This window comes from Schistocerca americana, chromosome 11 (assembly GCF_021461395.2).
Source record: "Schistocerca americana isolate TAMUIC-IGC-003095 chromosome 11, iqSchAmer2.1, whole genome shotgun sequence".
Taxonomy (NCBI): domain Eukaryota; kingdom Metazoa; phylum Arthropoda; class Insecta; order Orthoptera; family Acrididae; genus Schistocerca; species Schistocerca americana.
In genome coordinates, this window is record NC_060129.1 from 139,725,923 (window position 1) to 139,743,406 (window position 17,484).

Consider the following 17,484-nt stretch of genomic DNA (forward strand, 5'->3'; position numbering starts at 1 on the left):
CTAAACATTACTTCATTCGAAACATGAATATAGGACGCCCTATTTAAGGTTGTGGAAATGTTAATTGCAGGTATAGAAATGAAGCAAGCCCCAGTTTCAGTACATTTAAACATACAGCTCCAAATAAAAGATTTCCGTTGCTGTTTGGTGAACAAATGAGGTACTGTTCAGGTTTACACAGTAGGTGCACCCAGTACTTCTATTTCTGTATGAGTTGTTTGAGCTTTAAATACTGATAAGCCGCAATAGCATCCTCTTCAGTAGTGTTCACGATTGCAACATCACAAATCGTATTGCCCCAGGGGGAACATGAATGTTGCACAGATAAGCATCACATCACGTGACCTGTATTGCAATGCATATTATGGTGTATTATATCATCTCAATATGAATCACACACTATTGATATTGTCACAAGTGAAAGTGGCTTCACAATTAACCAGTATTAATGGGATTACTTGGCTATTTGCAATTAGCCAATTGTCAACTTTCATCTCCTTGTTGGAGGTGTTGAATGCATTGTAGATAATGATGAAGGCCATGCATACATTATTTCTGCCATATTCTTGTACGTGGAACTCCAGTATGTGTAGAAATTCTGCATGTGCTTGTTGAAGGTCTACGTTCTGCTTCATGTGCACAAAGCTCATTTGTACATTCAAATGAGATATGACTGCTAGGAACTGCACCAGTCACACACAGTTTAGTGGAAACATGGGGAACAGTCTCGAATCTGGTACTCTGCAGTTCGGAAATCATCTTCCATATTCTTTACAATCAGCATCACCAGTGTTTCCATGCATTACAAAACCCATATACAAATACCATGTCGGCCTAATCAAACAATGGGAGATTGGAATGTAACATGTGGTTTCAGTTGTCTGAGACTACAGTCATTTATGTGTGTGTGTGTGTGTGTGTGTGTGTGTGTGTGTGTGTGTGTGTGTGTGTGTGTGAAAGCTTTAATTGTGAGAGTCATTTTTTCATGCCTCTCTGCAACTCAGCATCTCTGCTATATCAGCCCAACCAGCATTTATTAATATGTAGAGCATGTTTAAGTGATACAGTAGAATTCACCAACAAATCACAATCACAGTTAAAAATTTAAGTTACGTAAAATCAAGCACAATTTCACAACTTGAATTTCAGATAAAAATACTGTAGCACTAAATAAATGAAGCCATAGCAACTGGAGTACCAACAGGTAAAATGAACCACCAAATATATACTCCTGGTGAAGTTAGCACATTGCCTGATTATCAGTTGCAGCATGAAGATTTCACAAAAACAAACTGGTTGAATAATTGTACATTCACTTTCAAAACCTGCCATACAGACTATCTTCTCCACAAGCAAATCAATAGCTAAATGATCTTAGATTGCAGTTTTCCTTTATACGAACAAGTAACCATTACAAATAGGCAATTCTCTATTATAATTTTAACTTCTTTTGATTTAAAAATTCATAACCTCTTATAAAAATTTTTGTAAAATTTAGAAGTAAATAATTGTCATTGAAATATGTACATTCCAGTTTTAGTAATTCACTATTTTAATTACATACATTTACAGATGTTTCACTGTCAAAGTGGTTCATACAAAGAAATATCATTAAATTGTGTTAAAGGTTGTTAATGTTCAAAATGTGTACCTTTTGAATGAGTGACTACAGCATTTTACCATGTTCTCCCAAGGCTTCTGTGTATCTTCTACAAAAATTGCAGCACATAAACAAATTTGTCTCCCAGATTTGAAACTATTGAACTGATTGAACAGAAATATGTGTACACACCATTCTAGTTTGTACAAAATTGTAACTCTTTGTAAGAAATGAGATGATGAACTTTGTTCTTTGGAGTTAATCACTTTAGGTCAAATGGTATTACGTAATGATTAATATGTGTAACAGAAAGAAATGCAATAGTGAATACACATCAGCATAATAAAAAATAATGTATTGCATAATTCACTGGATGTGTGCATTACCTACGTTAACGTACTGAAAGCTTTGTATCAAGGTAATCAGGTAGATGCTGTATTTCTTGATTTCTGAAAAGCATTTGACTCAGTACCACGCCAACACTTATTATCAAAAATACAATCATCTGGGATATAAAGTTAAATTTGTGACAGGACTGAGAACTTTTTGGTAGGGAGGATGCGACATGTTGTCTTGGATGTAGAGTCATCGTCAGATGTAGAAGTAACTTTTGGGCATGCCTGAGGGAGCTGTGAAGGAACCCTTGCTGTTCGCATTGTATATTAATGAGCTTGCAGACAACATTAATAGTAAAATGAGGCTTATTGCAGTTGATGCAGTTATCTACGAGGGCCGTTCAGAAAGTAACCTCCGGTTGATTTAAAAAAATACACCAAGTTAAATAAAAATATTTTAATATATACATCTTACAACTACATCTTTGCACTATTTTTCTACATAGTCTCCATAGCAATTGAGGCACTTATCGTATCTCTTCACAAGCTTTGAAATTCCTTCTGCATAAAAATCACCCGCTTGTGCCTGGAGCCAGCCTGTGACCGCATCTTTGAGCTCTTCGTCGTCATCAAACCGCTGTGACCCGAGCCATTTCTTCAAATGCATGAAGAGGTGATAATCACTTGGTGCCAGGTCTGGGCTGTAAGGTGGATGGTTGATAACGTCCCACTTGAAGGACTCAAGAAGGGCCGTTGTTCTGCGAGCAGAGTGAGGACGGGCGTTATCGTGCAAAAAAATGATACCGGAAGTCAGCATACCACGGTGTTTGTTCTGTATAGCCCGTCGTAACTTTTTTATTGTTTCACAGTACACGTCTTGATTAATGGTCGTACCAAGTTCCATGAATTCAACCAACAACACCCCTTTGGCATCCCAAAACACCGTTGCCATCAGTTTTCTGGCAGAAAAATCTTGCGAGGCTTTTCTTGGTTTGGTAGGCGAATTTGAATGTGCCCACATCTTTGATTGTTCTTTTGTCTCAGGGTTCACGTACTTAATCCAGGTTTCGTCACCGGTCATGATTCTGTTTAACAATGGTTCTCCTTCGTCCTCATAACGTGACAGAAAGTCTAATGCAGAGGCCATTCTTTGAGTTTTGTGGTGGTCGGTAAGAATTTTGGGCACCCATCGTGCACAGAACTTACGGTAACCCAATCTTGCTGTCACTATCTCGTACAAGAGAGTCTTAGAAATCTGTGGAAAACCAGTAGACAACTCCGACATTGAGAAACGTCGATTTTCACGAACTTTTGCAACTGTCTGAACGAGTTCGTCAGTCACCAATGATGGTCTACCACTCCTCTCTTCATCATGAACGTTTTCTCGTCCACTTTTAAATAAACGTACCCATTCACGGACAACTCCTTCACTCATAACTCTTGGTCCGTACACGGCACAAAGCTCACGATGAATAGCTGCTGCAGAGTATCCTTTGGCTGTAAAAAACCTTATGACAGCACGCACTTCACATTTGGCGGGGTTTTCTATTGCAGCACACATTTCAAACTGCCACAAAAACTAAACTAGCGCAGGTACGACGTTCACTCGACCACGGCTTGATGCCAACTGACCTGTTGAGTGCGTGAACGCACAGATGGCGTCGCTACTCCCCCCACAACCCGCACTGTGACCAATCGGAGGTTACTTTCTGAACCGCCCTCGTATAATGAAGTACTATCTGAGTGAAACTGCATAAATATTCAGTCAGATATTAATAAGATCTCAAAGAAGTGCAAAGATTGGCAAGTTACTTTAAATGTTCAGAAATGTAAAATTTTGCGCTCCACAAAAAAAAAAAAAAAAAGTAATACTCTATGGCTATAATTTGGGGATATGAAATGGACTTACTACACAGGTTCAATTGTAACTAAAGCTGGTGATAAACTTTGGTTTTTTGGTAGAATATGGGGGAAATGCAATCAATCTACAAAGGAGATTGTTCACAGATCACTTGTGCAACCAGTTCTAGAATATTGCTCAAGTGTGTGGGAACCATACTAGATAGGCCGAACACGAGATATTGAATGTATACAGAGAAGGGCAGCACGAATGTTCACAGGTCTGTTTAATCCGTGGAAGAGTGTCACAGGGATACATAAGGAACTGAACTGGAAGTCTCTTGAAGATAGACGTAAACTAACCCAAAGAAGACTATTGACAAAGTTTCAAGAAATGGCTTTAAATGGTGCCTCTAGGAGTGTACTACAATCCCCTATGTATCACTCACATAGTGGTTATGAGGATAAGATTGGAACAATTACTGCATGCACAGAGGCATTCAGTCAATCATTATTCCCGCACTCCATATGTGAATGGAACAGGAAGAAACACTAAAAACTGGTACAATGGGATGTACCCTCTGCCATGCACTTCACAGTGGTTTGCAGACTATAGTGTGGATGTAGATATATGAATTGGTACCGGGTATTCCAGTAAGCTGTTGTCCCAATAAGCCAATTACACCTAAACCAGCTGTACCTCTGCAGCCAATGAAAATTGAATATACGAGGTGTACAACTTTGCTTCCACCTTTTGTACCCAACATTTGAGGCTTTAATGAAACAAATTGGTTACACATGTATCATTCAAAGTATTTTCCATCACTGGCCACTACTTTCTCCTCTCTTTTGGGCAGTGTATGAATCCCACATCGAAAAATTGTTCATCTTTTGAAGTGATCTATGAATCAATCCAATTTGTGGCTTCTTCATGAGATCTGAAGTGTGGGTCAGCCAGGCCATGCGCCATTGATCTAAACAGGTGATAGTCTGAGGGTGAAATGTCTGGAGAATACAGTGGGTGGGGTAGGACTTCCCATTTTAACATTTTCAAGTACATTTTGACTTCTTTTGCAGCGTGGGGTCAAGCGTTATCCTGCTGCAAAATCACTTTACCGTGCCTCTCACTGTATTGTGGCCGTTTTTATTTTAATGCTCTGCTCAAAATGCATTAATTGCATTCGATAACGAGCACCAGTGATTGGTTCACTTGGTTTTAACACCTCGTAGTACACGACGCTGAGCTGGTCTCACCAAAAAAGCAAGATCTTGGAGCCCTGAATATTTGGTTTGCCCATTGATGTGGAAGCGTGGCCAGGGTATCCCTATGATTTTTTGTGTTTAGGGTTATTTTAATGAACCCATTTTTTTTTCCCGGTCACAATGCGATGAAGAAATCCCTTCCGTTCTTGCCACTGAAGCAACTGTTCACAAACACACAAACACCATTCAACATCTCTCGGTTTCAGCTCACACGGGACCCAAGTTCCTTCTTTCTGAATCATGCCCATAGCCTTGAGACATTTTGAAACGGTTTGCTGTGTCACTCCCACTAATTGTGCCAATTCTTCTTGAGTTTGACGCAAGTCTCCACTCAGCAATGTCTCCAATTCTGCATCTTTGAAAACATTCTCTCTTCCACCACTATGCCGGTCTACGACGTTAAAATCACCGTTCTTGAAGCCTCGAAACCACTCACGACACATTCTTTCACTAATAGCGTCCTTACCATATGTACTTGAGAACATTTGACGAGACTCGGCCCCTGTTTTCTTCATACTGAAACAAAACAGTAACACCTCCCGCAAATGACGAGAATTAGGCTCGTAAACTGACATTTCCAATCAAGAACAGCTTTATAATGCAGACACAAATCGACTAATGTTTAAATGATGTTATGTTGACCAAGGTCCAAGCTAGCTGCCTGACATCAGCGATCTGTTTCTTTCAACCGTTACTTACCACTGTCGCCACCAATCGGCAAACGGCGGAAGCAAAGTTGTACCCCTTGTACATTATAAGGAATATTTCACTCGAATTAATCTATACTACCGCACCTAAAATACACTCCTGGAAATGGAAAAAAGAACACATTGACACCGGTGTGTCAGACCCACCATACTTGCTCCGGACACTGCGAGAGGGCTGTACAAGCAATGATCACACGCACGGCACAGCGGACACACCAGGAACCGCGGTGTTGGCCGTCGAATGGCGCTAGCTGCGCAGCATTTGTGCACCGCCGCCGTCAGTGTCAGCCAGTTTGCCGTGGCATACGGAGCTCCATCGCAGTCTTTAACACTGGTAGCATGCCGCGACAGCGTGGACGTGAACCATATGTGCAGTTGACGGACTTTGAGCGAAGGCGTATAGTGGGCATGCGGGAGGCCGGGTGGACATACCGTCGAATTGCTCAACACGTGGGGCGTGAGGTCTCCACAGTACATCGATGTTGTCGCCAGTGGTCGGCGGAAGGTGCACGTGCCCGTCGACCTGGGACCGGACCGCAGCGACGCACGGATGCACGTCAAGACCGTAGGATCCTACGCAGTGCCGTAGGGGACCGCACCGCCACTTCCCAGCAAATTAGGGACCCTGTTGCTCCTGGGGTATCGGCGAGGACCATTCGCAACCGTCTCCATGAAGCTGGGCTACGGTCCCGCACACCGTTAGGCCGTCTTCCGCTCACGCCCCAACATCGTGCAGCCCGCCTCCAGTGGTGTCGCGACAGGCGTGAATGGAGGGACGAATGGAGACGTGTCGTCTTCAGCGATGAGAGTCGCTTCTGCCTTGGTGCCAATGATGGTCGTATGCGTGTTTGGCGCCGTGCAGGTGAGCGCCACAATCAGGACTGCCTACGACCGAGGCACACAGGGCCAACACCCGGCATCATGGTGTGGAGAGCGATCTCCTACACTGGCCATACACCACTGGTGATCGTCGAGGGGACACTGAATAGTGCACGGTACATCCAAACCGTCATCAAACCCATCGTTCTACCATTCCTAGACTGGCAAGGGAACTTGCTGTTCCAACAGGACAATGCACATCCGCATGTATCCCGTGCCACCCAACGTGCTCTAGAAGGTGTAAGTCAACTACCCTGGACAGCAGGATCTCCGGATCTGTCCCCCATTGAGCATGTTTGGGACTGGATGAAGCGTCGTCTCACGCGGTCTGCACGTCCAGCACGAACGCTGGTCCAACTGAGAAGTCAGGTGGAAATGGCATGGCAAGCCGTTCCACAGGACTACATCCAGCATCTCTACGATCGTCTCCATGGGAGAATAGCAGCCTGCATTGCTGCGAATGGTGGATATACACTGTACTAGTGCCGACATTGTGCATGCTCTGTTGCCTGTGTCTATGTGCCTGTGGTTCTGTCAGTGTGATCATGTGATGTATCTGACCCCAGGAATGTGTCAATAAAGTTTCCCCTTCCTGGGACAATGAATTCACGGTGTTCTTATTTCAATTTCCAGGAGTGTATTTTCTATTCTTCCTGTAATTATAGAATAGGTCAGGATATTCCCAGACATATTAATGCACAGAGATGGGACAACTCGCCTGTAACTGATGAAACCTACGCTGTTGCAGAGACTTCCCCGAGGAAGAGGGGATCGCGGCAGTGCGGGAGGCGATCCGGCAGGGCATCAACTACATTGACACGGCGCCATTATATGGCCTCGGCAGGTCTGAAGAAGTTATTGGCAAGGTGAGGTTGAGCTGCACAGGCTTAATCGCTTAATCCTCTTGGCGAGGATGGAAGCTCTTATTGTCGCTTTTCTGTTTGTGAATTATATTTGCTTTTTAAAAATTGTACTGTCTGAAAAAAGAGATTTTTTTCTTTTCTTATTCTTTACTTAAACATGATTTGACACTTGTATATCATCATTGACACGAGAACCATCACCACCACCAGTTGCTTAGGCCGTGTTTGTGCTGAACCAAATGAACATTCACAGAGTCAGAGTTCACTATCATTTGATTGTGCCTGTAACGAGAGAGAAGACATAGAATGGGCTTATCATTATTCCAAAACTTTGCACTTCTGTCAGCTGGCACCTTTCACTGGCTTCTCATTACAGTTGACGAGGATATTTATATGCAAAACACTAATTACTGATGATGAACATAACCTGAGAAAACGCTAGCATTTTCTCTGTGGTTATTGGCAACTGAAAATCTTTGCATTAGTAGTTGTTTCACAGTTCATTAGCTGACACTTCTCAGATAGGTTTGATGTCTGCAATTACAACATGTGAAACACTTCAAGGATTTTATTAAGTATATATAAGGAAGATACTGTCAACAAAATATGATTAATGAAATGTGAAATGTACGTACTATGTGTCACTTAGACTACCTGTAAAATCTGCCAAGTAATTTGTTAGAGGGCAAGTAGTGTAACTGCCAGAAACCAGTTTTTATTTATTGGGTTATTATATAAAAAACATCTAAAATACCAGTGAGATATCAGGCATGTAATTGTGGCTACTGTCAATGTCATCAATGAGAATTATCAAGTCTTTTGAGTATTTTTAATTTTAGGCAACATAATATATATGTATTCATACTTGCTTGCTTTTAAGGAAATTTATTATACTGTTCCTTTTTAATGAAATGAAGTAATGATTTTGTTGTCTCTCTCGCATCCCCAGTTGAACCATTTGTGGCTTCGGCAGTTTTCTGCCAATCATATTTTTTCATCGATATTTGTGCTGTGGATCTCTTGGACTCCCACATTCTTCTATCACTAGCATTACACATTACAATTTCTGCAGACCACACCATCACTTACAGTACACCTTTTGTGTGCAAAACAGCAGAGAAATGATTACTTTAGTGCTTGGTCAATGCTGAGGGGATGTGAACTTCTATTGTGTTTCACTGAAAGACCAACACCACTGCAACACGAGTGAACATCAGTGAATGCAAACCGTATTTGACCTGTAACACTACCAACCTGATTTGGTTACCTCTTAAGTCTTGTAGACCTCCTCCTACTGCTAAGCTCCTGATGAGTATTTTGTATTTTAAGCAGTTATTAAATAATGGTACACAAAGCTGTCAAAAATAAATTTCATTCTCTTCTCATATTTTTGATACTAAACACTAAAGATCAGCTTGCAAGTAGTAACTGTGTCAGTTACAGGGTGTTCAAAAAGTCTCTCCGCAGTGCTGTATGATTGTTAGCTGACCGTGCCATATGATTGTTCGCCTGCCTGGGTTACTTCCCTTCAAGAGGACTCTCCCAATATTCCACTGTTTCGTTGATCTCAGCCAGCGTCAGTAGTATCATTGGTGTGTGTTGTTACGTGTTGACGTGAACATTTAAGTTTAGTTCGTTTGTTTAATTTTTGTCAGTGTTAAAATGCTAACATTGAAGAACGTGTGTTTTTAGTCGAACAAGTGTTCAGAGCTGGCGGTAAATACACAGTTTCAGTTCATGAAACATTTAATTCAGTTTTCCCAGAGATAACACTCCCACATCACGATACTGTGCGAGATTTGATTAACAAATTTCGAAGTAAGGGTTCAGTGACAGATGCACCGAGAAGTGGTCATTTAGCATTTTGTCTGATTATAAACTACTTGATATTTCTCATAAAATGTCCATGAGTCCAAATAAGTCAGTAAGAAAACTTGCCCATGAAATCTATGTTAGTGTCGGAATGGCCCACACAGCTGTAAGGAAAAAATTAGAACTTTTCCCATACAAAATGACTGTTGTGCAAGAACTGAAAAATACTGATCATGGCAAGAAACTGCATTATTGTCAATGGTTCAAAAATTTCGTTCAACAAAATGGAAGGGATATTCTTAATGAAATGTTTTTTACTGATGAGGCATGGTTTCATTTATCTGTGTACATGAACTCGCAAAATTCTCATCTGTGGCGTACTGCAAATCCATTATGTATTCATGAGGGACCACTTCATTCTGTGAAAATAGGAGTTTGGATTGCAGTTTCTAGATGTCAGATTGTTGGTCCCATATTTTTCAATGAAACAATAAACAAACAATGATACTGCAGTGAATTTCATTTCGGTATATTCACTGCGGCATACGGCATGTGGGCTAACAATCATACGGCACTGCGGAGAGACGTTTTGAACACCCCATATAATAGCATGGGTCAGCAACTCATACAGCCTGTGGTTATCTAACAAATATTCACAAGTGGTAACGCAGACAGCTAACTTAGCAACTCTGTTCCTTCAGTGCTGGATGGCAAATGAATGGTACTGGCTGAAGTGGAACTGACAATGAAGTTCACACACGGAGCACTGGGCGAGGACTGAGTGACACTTACTTCTATACACTTTAACTGCTCAACCATGATTGGCTGTGCCTGTATAAAGATAAGCATTGTACATTCATTACAAAATGGTAAAATACCCAGTAATTACTTCTTCAATAATAATATAAAAGGCAGGAAATGTAAGTAATAAGTATGCACATTGCACAGTGAAGTATAAGGGGTATTCAAAAAGAAATGAGCCAGAGGCATAATTACAGAAACCAGTACATGTATGTTAGAAGTATTGACCCTGGCCGTTGAGACACTTGAGTGAGTGAGTGAGAGAGAACTGTGCAAGGAAATCTAGCAAAAACAAAAGTGCACAGTGTAATATCACTCTTCTACTGTAAAGTTTACGTAACTTCACCTAGAAACTCAATTTTAACACTGTCTACCTCCACAGGGAGGAAATGTACCATTGCTGGCAGAAGTCTGATAAACTTTGCAGATTAAAACTGAATGAGTCTGCAATGTGAATTATCAGTTTTGTTAAATTTCATCACACACTTGTGCTTCAAAAATGATAGGGCATCCACTTGTCAGTATATTAGCAGTTATCAAAAAAAGTCACACGGCTGCATTCTGATAAGTTCATTGAACACCGCAGCAAATATTCGGCTTCGTGTAAAAGAATTGGTCAGCCAGTGTTCCTAATGTTTGCCCACTGCTACCTGTTCTGCAGGCCCTGAAGGGCATCCCTCGGAAGGCGTACTACATCGCCACCAAGGTCGCGCGCTATTCGATGGAAGACCCACGCACCATCTTCGACTTCTCTGCACAGAAGACGAGGGAGAGCTTTGCGAAGAGCCTCGAGCTGCTGCAGCTGGACTACGTAGATGTCATACAGGTGATGAGTCTCCTCCTAAGTTACAGTTAGAAACAGTGAAAGGGGAGGTTAGGTGCCTACCTGTTTGTTGGAACAGGGAGAAATCATTTTATTTTATGGGCAATGTTGGTGTTACTTTTTGTCACTTTTTGTGTATTTTCCAATGCCCTGGTTTTGAAGAACTACTGTATGTTCTTTATGTCATTGTTTTTCATTGCTATGCTAAAGCGAAAAATATAGTTACCATTTACATTATGCTTATTGGCATCATACTTATCACATTAGAAGATAAACAAGCATGTACATTATACCTATTATTATATCAAATTAATGGGATCGAACAAGGTGGTGCAGTGGTTAGCACACAGAACTCGCATTTGAGGGGACGACAGTTCAAATTCCAATCCAACCATAGAAATCTAGGTTTTCCAGGATTTCACTAAATTACTCCAGGCAAATGTCGGAATAGTTCCTTTCAAAAGAGCACTGCCAATTTCTTTCATCATCCTTCCATAATTCAAGCTTCTGCTCCATCTCTAATGACCTCACTGTTGTCAGAATGTAAGACTCACACCACTTAAAGTTTCCAAAAAGAAAGCATTGTCATAACCCAAAGCTCGGTGAGTCACTATTCGATTTATCCATCAGTGCTTGACTAGTGTTAAAGCTTCGCAAAATCTGTATTATAATGAGAAAGACGAATTGCCTTAAACACAACAGAAGGCATTTGATGATGTCGCCCTTCATCACTGGCATGGCAGGTTCCATTTCCCTCAAATTCTGAAGGGATTTGTATCCTGGTTTCATCGCCAAAAATTCATTTTCCCCTATTAATGGAGCCATCTTAAAAGTTGGAATAGAAGTTACAGTCTTATCTGCCAACACCACATTTCCCGAAACTTTTGCACAACAAATTGTACTAAAAAAGTGAATGTAAAGTTAAAGTGATGTATTTGCTCGTTTTTCATATTTATACTTGTATTGTATGGAGATAAACATTTTAATTGATGCATTGCTCTAAGATCTCTAAAAAAACATGACATTTATGGCAAGATTTGTGATGCAAAAGGATAAAAAATGTGACATCATAGAATAAAAATGTTACCAGAGTAGAGTTCATTGGAAGTAGAGTATATTCGTGTGATATCATATTCTAATGTGGACAATGAACTGTCACTTTAAAGTCATGCACAAACCTCAGCCATAAACCAAAAATTCAGTATCCAATTTCAACACAAAATAACTAAGAAGTTATTAATAATACCAGTAATCTGCCACCCTTTCATTTCCAACATTTTTATATGGAATAGGGATAATGCCATATTTCGTAACTTTTGAAAATATAATGAAACTCTTATTTTACATTTTCATGCTGTCAACACATAAAAAATGCAAAATTGAGGAAAAAACGCAGAATCCACGAAAATGTTAAAACCCCCAAAATACCAGCAAAAATATATGTAATTGACATAGATGATTAAAAATTGTAATCCTCTCCAATACATTGTATAAAATCTACATATGTGAAGGAAATTAAATGTTCACCACAGTGTTTATACAAAATTAGTGGTAATGAGTTTCACCTGATGGGTAAGAGCAGGTAAAAACTCTTCAAAAAACTGAAATCGCTATCTTGGTACAAGATAATTGAGTATTTTCCGACGTGATATGATCACAAATTATATGTCAAAACACATGTTTTTGAGAGATCTTTCCTTTGTGATCACCCAGAGAAAAGCAGAAATTGATGAACATCTACATCTACATCCATACTCCGCAAGTCACCTGACGGTGTGTGGCGGAGGGTACCTTCAGTACCTCTATCGGTTCTCCCTTCTATTCCAGTCTTGTATTGTTCGTGGAAAGGAGGATTGTTGGTATGCCTCTGTGTGGGCTCTAATCTCTCTGATTTTATCCTCATGGTCTCTTCGCGAGATATACGTAGGAGGGAGCAATATACTGCTTGACTCTTCGGTGAAGGTATGTTCTCAAAACTTTAACAAAAGCCCGTACCGAGCTACTGAGCATCTCTCCTGCAGAGTCTTCCACTGGAGTTTATCTATCATCTCCGTAACGCTTTTGTGATTACTAAATGATCCTGTAACGAAGCGTGCTGCTCTCTGTTGGATCTTCTCTATCTCTTCTATCAACCCTATTTGGTACGGATCCCACACTGCTGAGCAGTATTCAAGCAGTGGGCGAACAAGCATACTGTAACCTAGTTCCTTTGTTTTCGGATTGCATTTCCTTAGGATTCTTCCAATGAATCTCAGTCTGGCATCTGCTTTACCGACAATCAACTTTATATGATCATTCCATTTTAAATCACTCCTAATGCGTGCTCCCAGATAATTTATGGAATTAACTGCTTCCAGTTTCTGACCTGCTATTTTGTAGCTCAATGATAAGGGATCTATCTTTCTATGTATTCGCAGCACATTACACTTGTCTACATTGAGATTCAATTGCCATTCCCTGCACCATGTGTCAATTCGCTGCAGATCCTCCTGCATTTCAGTACAATTTTCCATTCTTACAACCTCTCGATACACCACTGCATCATCTGCAAAAAGCCTCAGTGAACTTTTGATGTCATCCACAAGGTCATTTATGTATATTGTGGATAGCAACGGTCCTATGACACTCCCTTGCGGCACACCTGAAATCACTCTTACTTCAGAAGACTTCTCTCCATTGAGAATGACATGCTGTGTTCTGTTATCTAGGAACTCTTCAATCCAATCACACAATTGGTCTGATAGTCCATATGCTCTTACTTTGTTCATTAAACGACTGTGGGGAACTGTATCGAACACCTTGCGGAAGTCAAGAAACACGGCATCTACCTGTGAACCAGTGTCTATGGCCCTCTGAGTCTCGTGGACGAATAGCGCGAGCTGGGTTTCACATGACCGTCTTTTTCGAAACCCGTGCTGATTCCTACAGAGTAGATTTCTAGTCTCCAGAAAAGTCACTATACTCGAACATAATAAGTGTTCCAAAATTCTACAACTGATCAACGAGAGATATAGGTCTATAGTTCTGCACATCTGTTTGACGTCCCTTCTTGAAAATGGGGATGACCTGTGCCATTTTCCAATCCTTTGGAACGCTATGCTCTTCTAGAGGCGTACGGTACACCGCTGCAAGAAGGGGGGCAAGTTCCTTCGCGTACTCTGTGTAAAATCGAACTGGTATCCCATCAGGTCCAGCAGCCTTTCCTCTTTTGAGCAATTTTAATTGTTTTTCTATCCCTCTGTCATCTATTTCGATATCTACCATTTTGCCATCTGTACGACAATCTAGAGAAGGAACTACAGTGCAGTCTTCCTCTGTGAATGAGCTTTGGAAAAAGACATTTAGTATTTCGGCCTTTAGTCTGTCATCCTCTGTTTCAGTACCATTTTGGTCACAGAGTGTCTGGACATTTTGTTTTGATCCACGTACCGCTTTGACATAAGACCAAAATTTCTTAGGATTTTCTGCCAAGTCAGTACATAGAACTTTACTTTCAAATTCATTGAACGCCTCTCACATAGCCCTTCTCACACTACATTTCGCTTCATGTAATTTTTGTTTGTCTGCAAGGCTTTGGCTATGTTTATGTTTGCTGTGAAGTTCCATTTGCTTCTGCAGCAGTTTTCTAACTCGGTTGTTGTACCACGGTGGCTCTTTTCCATCTCTTACAATCTTGCTTGGCACATACTTATCTAACGCATATTGTATGATGGTTTTGAACTTTGTCCACTGATCCTCAACGCTATCTGTACTTGAGACAAAACTTTTGCGTTGAGCCGTCAGGTACTCTGTAATCTGCTTTTTGTCACTTTTGCTAAACAGAACATGGTCAATTAAACTGAAAACTGTGAAGTATGGCGAAAAGCGTTGGAATCTAACATTTGGTGGGGTGTGTTTTCCTTCTGTAGCCAGTGGCAGTGCAGCATACTAGCATATTGCTTGTAAAATTTTCCTTGTTCATTGTGCTAAGGGCATAGTTTGTTTGCTTTCAGATGAGTTAAGGAAGTGATGTTAAAATGATGGAGGCAAGCATTCACGGTGTACGTCGATATGTCGATTGCCAAATACAAATCGAGTTGTCATGAGTGGGGTAGTACTGTTATTAACACATTGGACCCGCATTTGGGAGTACGACAGTTCAAACCTGCCTCCAACTGTTCCAATTTAGGTATTTTGAGATTTTTCTTGAATTGTTTAAGGCAAATGCTGGGATTGTTCCTTTGAAAGGACACGGCCACTATCCTTTTTTATCCTTCCCTAATCTGTGCTTATGGTCCATCTCTAATGACCTCGTTGTCAGTGGTATGTTGAACACGAATCACCTACTCCAGTTATGTGCAGAGGAGATGCAGGTTGTAGTTAAAGGCTTTGAGACAGAGCTGTCTCAAAATATATGTTAATATACAGTTCTGACTAATGGATAACAGAACTGAAATTATCAGGATGCACTTTGAATATTTCCCACACAAGTCTACACAATGACAGTCAACATTTTTGGAACTGTAGTAATTGAGTGATGTTTTTTGAACAGGTAGTAGTCTGCTGGTTAGCTCCATGCAGAAGAGGGTTTGGGGTGTGGGTTCTACAGGGTACAGCTGTTATGGGCCTCCCAGAGGCTCACTTCCTTAGGCCCAGTCATTCTACATCAGATCTACGTCACAAGCAGAACTTCAGAGATGCCATATTGATTTTTCTGTACTCATAATAGGTTTTTTTTCACATTATAACTTATGTCCTATGAATATGCGCTGTTTCAAAGCATCGGACCATTAACAATTTTTTGAAAATGTGTGATTATAGATACACCTTATTGAAAGAAAATGACAGAAAACATCATGTTGATGGCTAAAGAATTTTCATATTTGGTTGTTTATATATTATAGCTTGCATGGTATGAAAGTACATCACTTCAAGGCAATGGTGCATTGAAGATGTATTGAAATCCATCATTCTTATTACAATTACTATAACTTAATGTCAGTTAATGACATATTGGTGATGAATGCCTTAACAGGGCCAAATAAGTAAGGCATGTGTGCATTGAACTGCATTGTAGTATAATGGTTTGAGACACCAACTAAAGATGTCAGTGTTAGATCCTCCTTTCTCCAAATTTTTTTTATTCACCATCACATTTTCTAAAAGAATCTGAGACTTCCTTATTACCTCTATCACTGCTGTGGACATGGATACAAATGCTGCTACACCATTCCCCAGGTGCTGAGGATGTGTACACATGCGCTGCTTGGGTTTTTCTACGGTGCTACGGATGTCTGTATGCACCCTGAGTTGCCAACCTCTCACTCCTGTGGACGGGTTACTTCCATATCTCAGTGAATAAAAAAGTTTCGAGTGTTTATCACACAACATATTTGCCTCATTATGTGCTATCATTTTCTAAAAACCTTGTTTCAATGTCATGAATTGTTTGAAATTTGACGATTGTTATGAGCACATGAATCACGATGCCCAAGGATGTGAATAGGCATATCTCACACAACCATCCGTCGGATATAAAACTCAACAACTCGAAATGACCTGATACCATTCAGCTCTCAATTTTAAATAAAATTCAAAATTTTATCTACATTTCATTCACTGCAAAGTATGAGCTTAAGTCAACCATATGCAATGTTTATACAGTGTGTTTTTATCTATGCAAACTCTTTAAGATTTCATGCAATGTTTTACTTACTTTGATGCAGTGCAGCAAATATGACAGATAACGAAAAGAAATTCAATTATTTATCAGGTGAGGATATCCGACTGTAAGGTGTGCAAAAATCAAATTTTCTCACATTACAGTTTTCAAAAAATTGGATGACAAGTATTTCATATTACTCAGAATGTCGTCTCTCAGCACAGGTACCAACATTTGGTGAGCAGTGCAGCCAGAACAAAAGTCGCCCTCAGCATATAATGCAGAGAGCATGTCTGTTGCTGTGAAAGGGTTTTAATAGATGTGTGTTCTGTAATATGGGATGTTATGTACAAATAAGATATCTCTCTTTCTCGCAGCAGTTGTTTGTTGCATTATGCAAATATGACAGGGAATAAGGACCAACGGACTACAAGATTGTTTCTGCGTCACTGCCTGATTTGATCACAATTCAGTATTCATACATTCATCCAAATATCACAATCACAGCACAAGAGCCATCATTTCACGGAAACATCACTGTTTAATCATGCAAACTTATAAATGCCACAGGTTGCACACACATAAAATATTAAACATATGAAGTTTAGAACTGAAAACATGAGAACATTAAGCTCCATCAAAGCTAAGATACACAGCATTAAAGATCTCTCTAAACGCGTCTTTTATTAATCATTTGTTGTGATAAAGTGTCAGGAAATGTGATACTGGCAGATAAATATGCTGTCTATAGCACTTATCTTCGAGTTAGCTTTTGATGATATTCAGCAGTTGATTATAATATGGAAAGAAGATACACTAAGTAAAATTGTGGCTATAGAGTGTTATTGTCCAGCCCCCTCCCATCTCATCAAATTTGCTTCATCAACAAAGACACCAACCACTTTCTCGAACGCCTGGAAT

General features: G+C 40.3%; 1 protein-coding gene across 2 annotated transcripts in view; it reads left to right on the forward strand.

Annotated features, from left to right (window-relative positions):
- LOC124553823 (L-galactose dehydrogenase-like) overlaps positions 1-17,484 on the forward strand; it is a 99,608-nt gene that overhangs the window by 44,466 nt on the left and 37,658 nt on the right. For both annotated transcript variants that reach the window (XM_047127810.1, XM_047127809.1), the window contains exons 3-4: positions 7,372-7,489; positions 10,761-10,925. In XM_047127810.1, the coding sequence (XP_046983766.1) occupies positions 7,372-7,489; positions 10,761-10,925 (283 nt within the window). The remainder of the gene's footprint in view (positions 1-7,371; positions 7,490-10,760; positions 10,926-17,484) is intronic.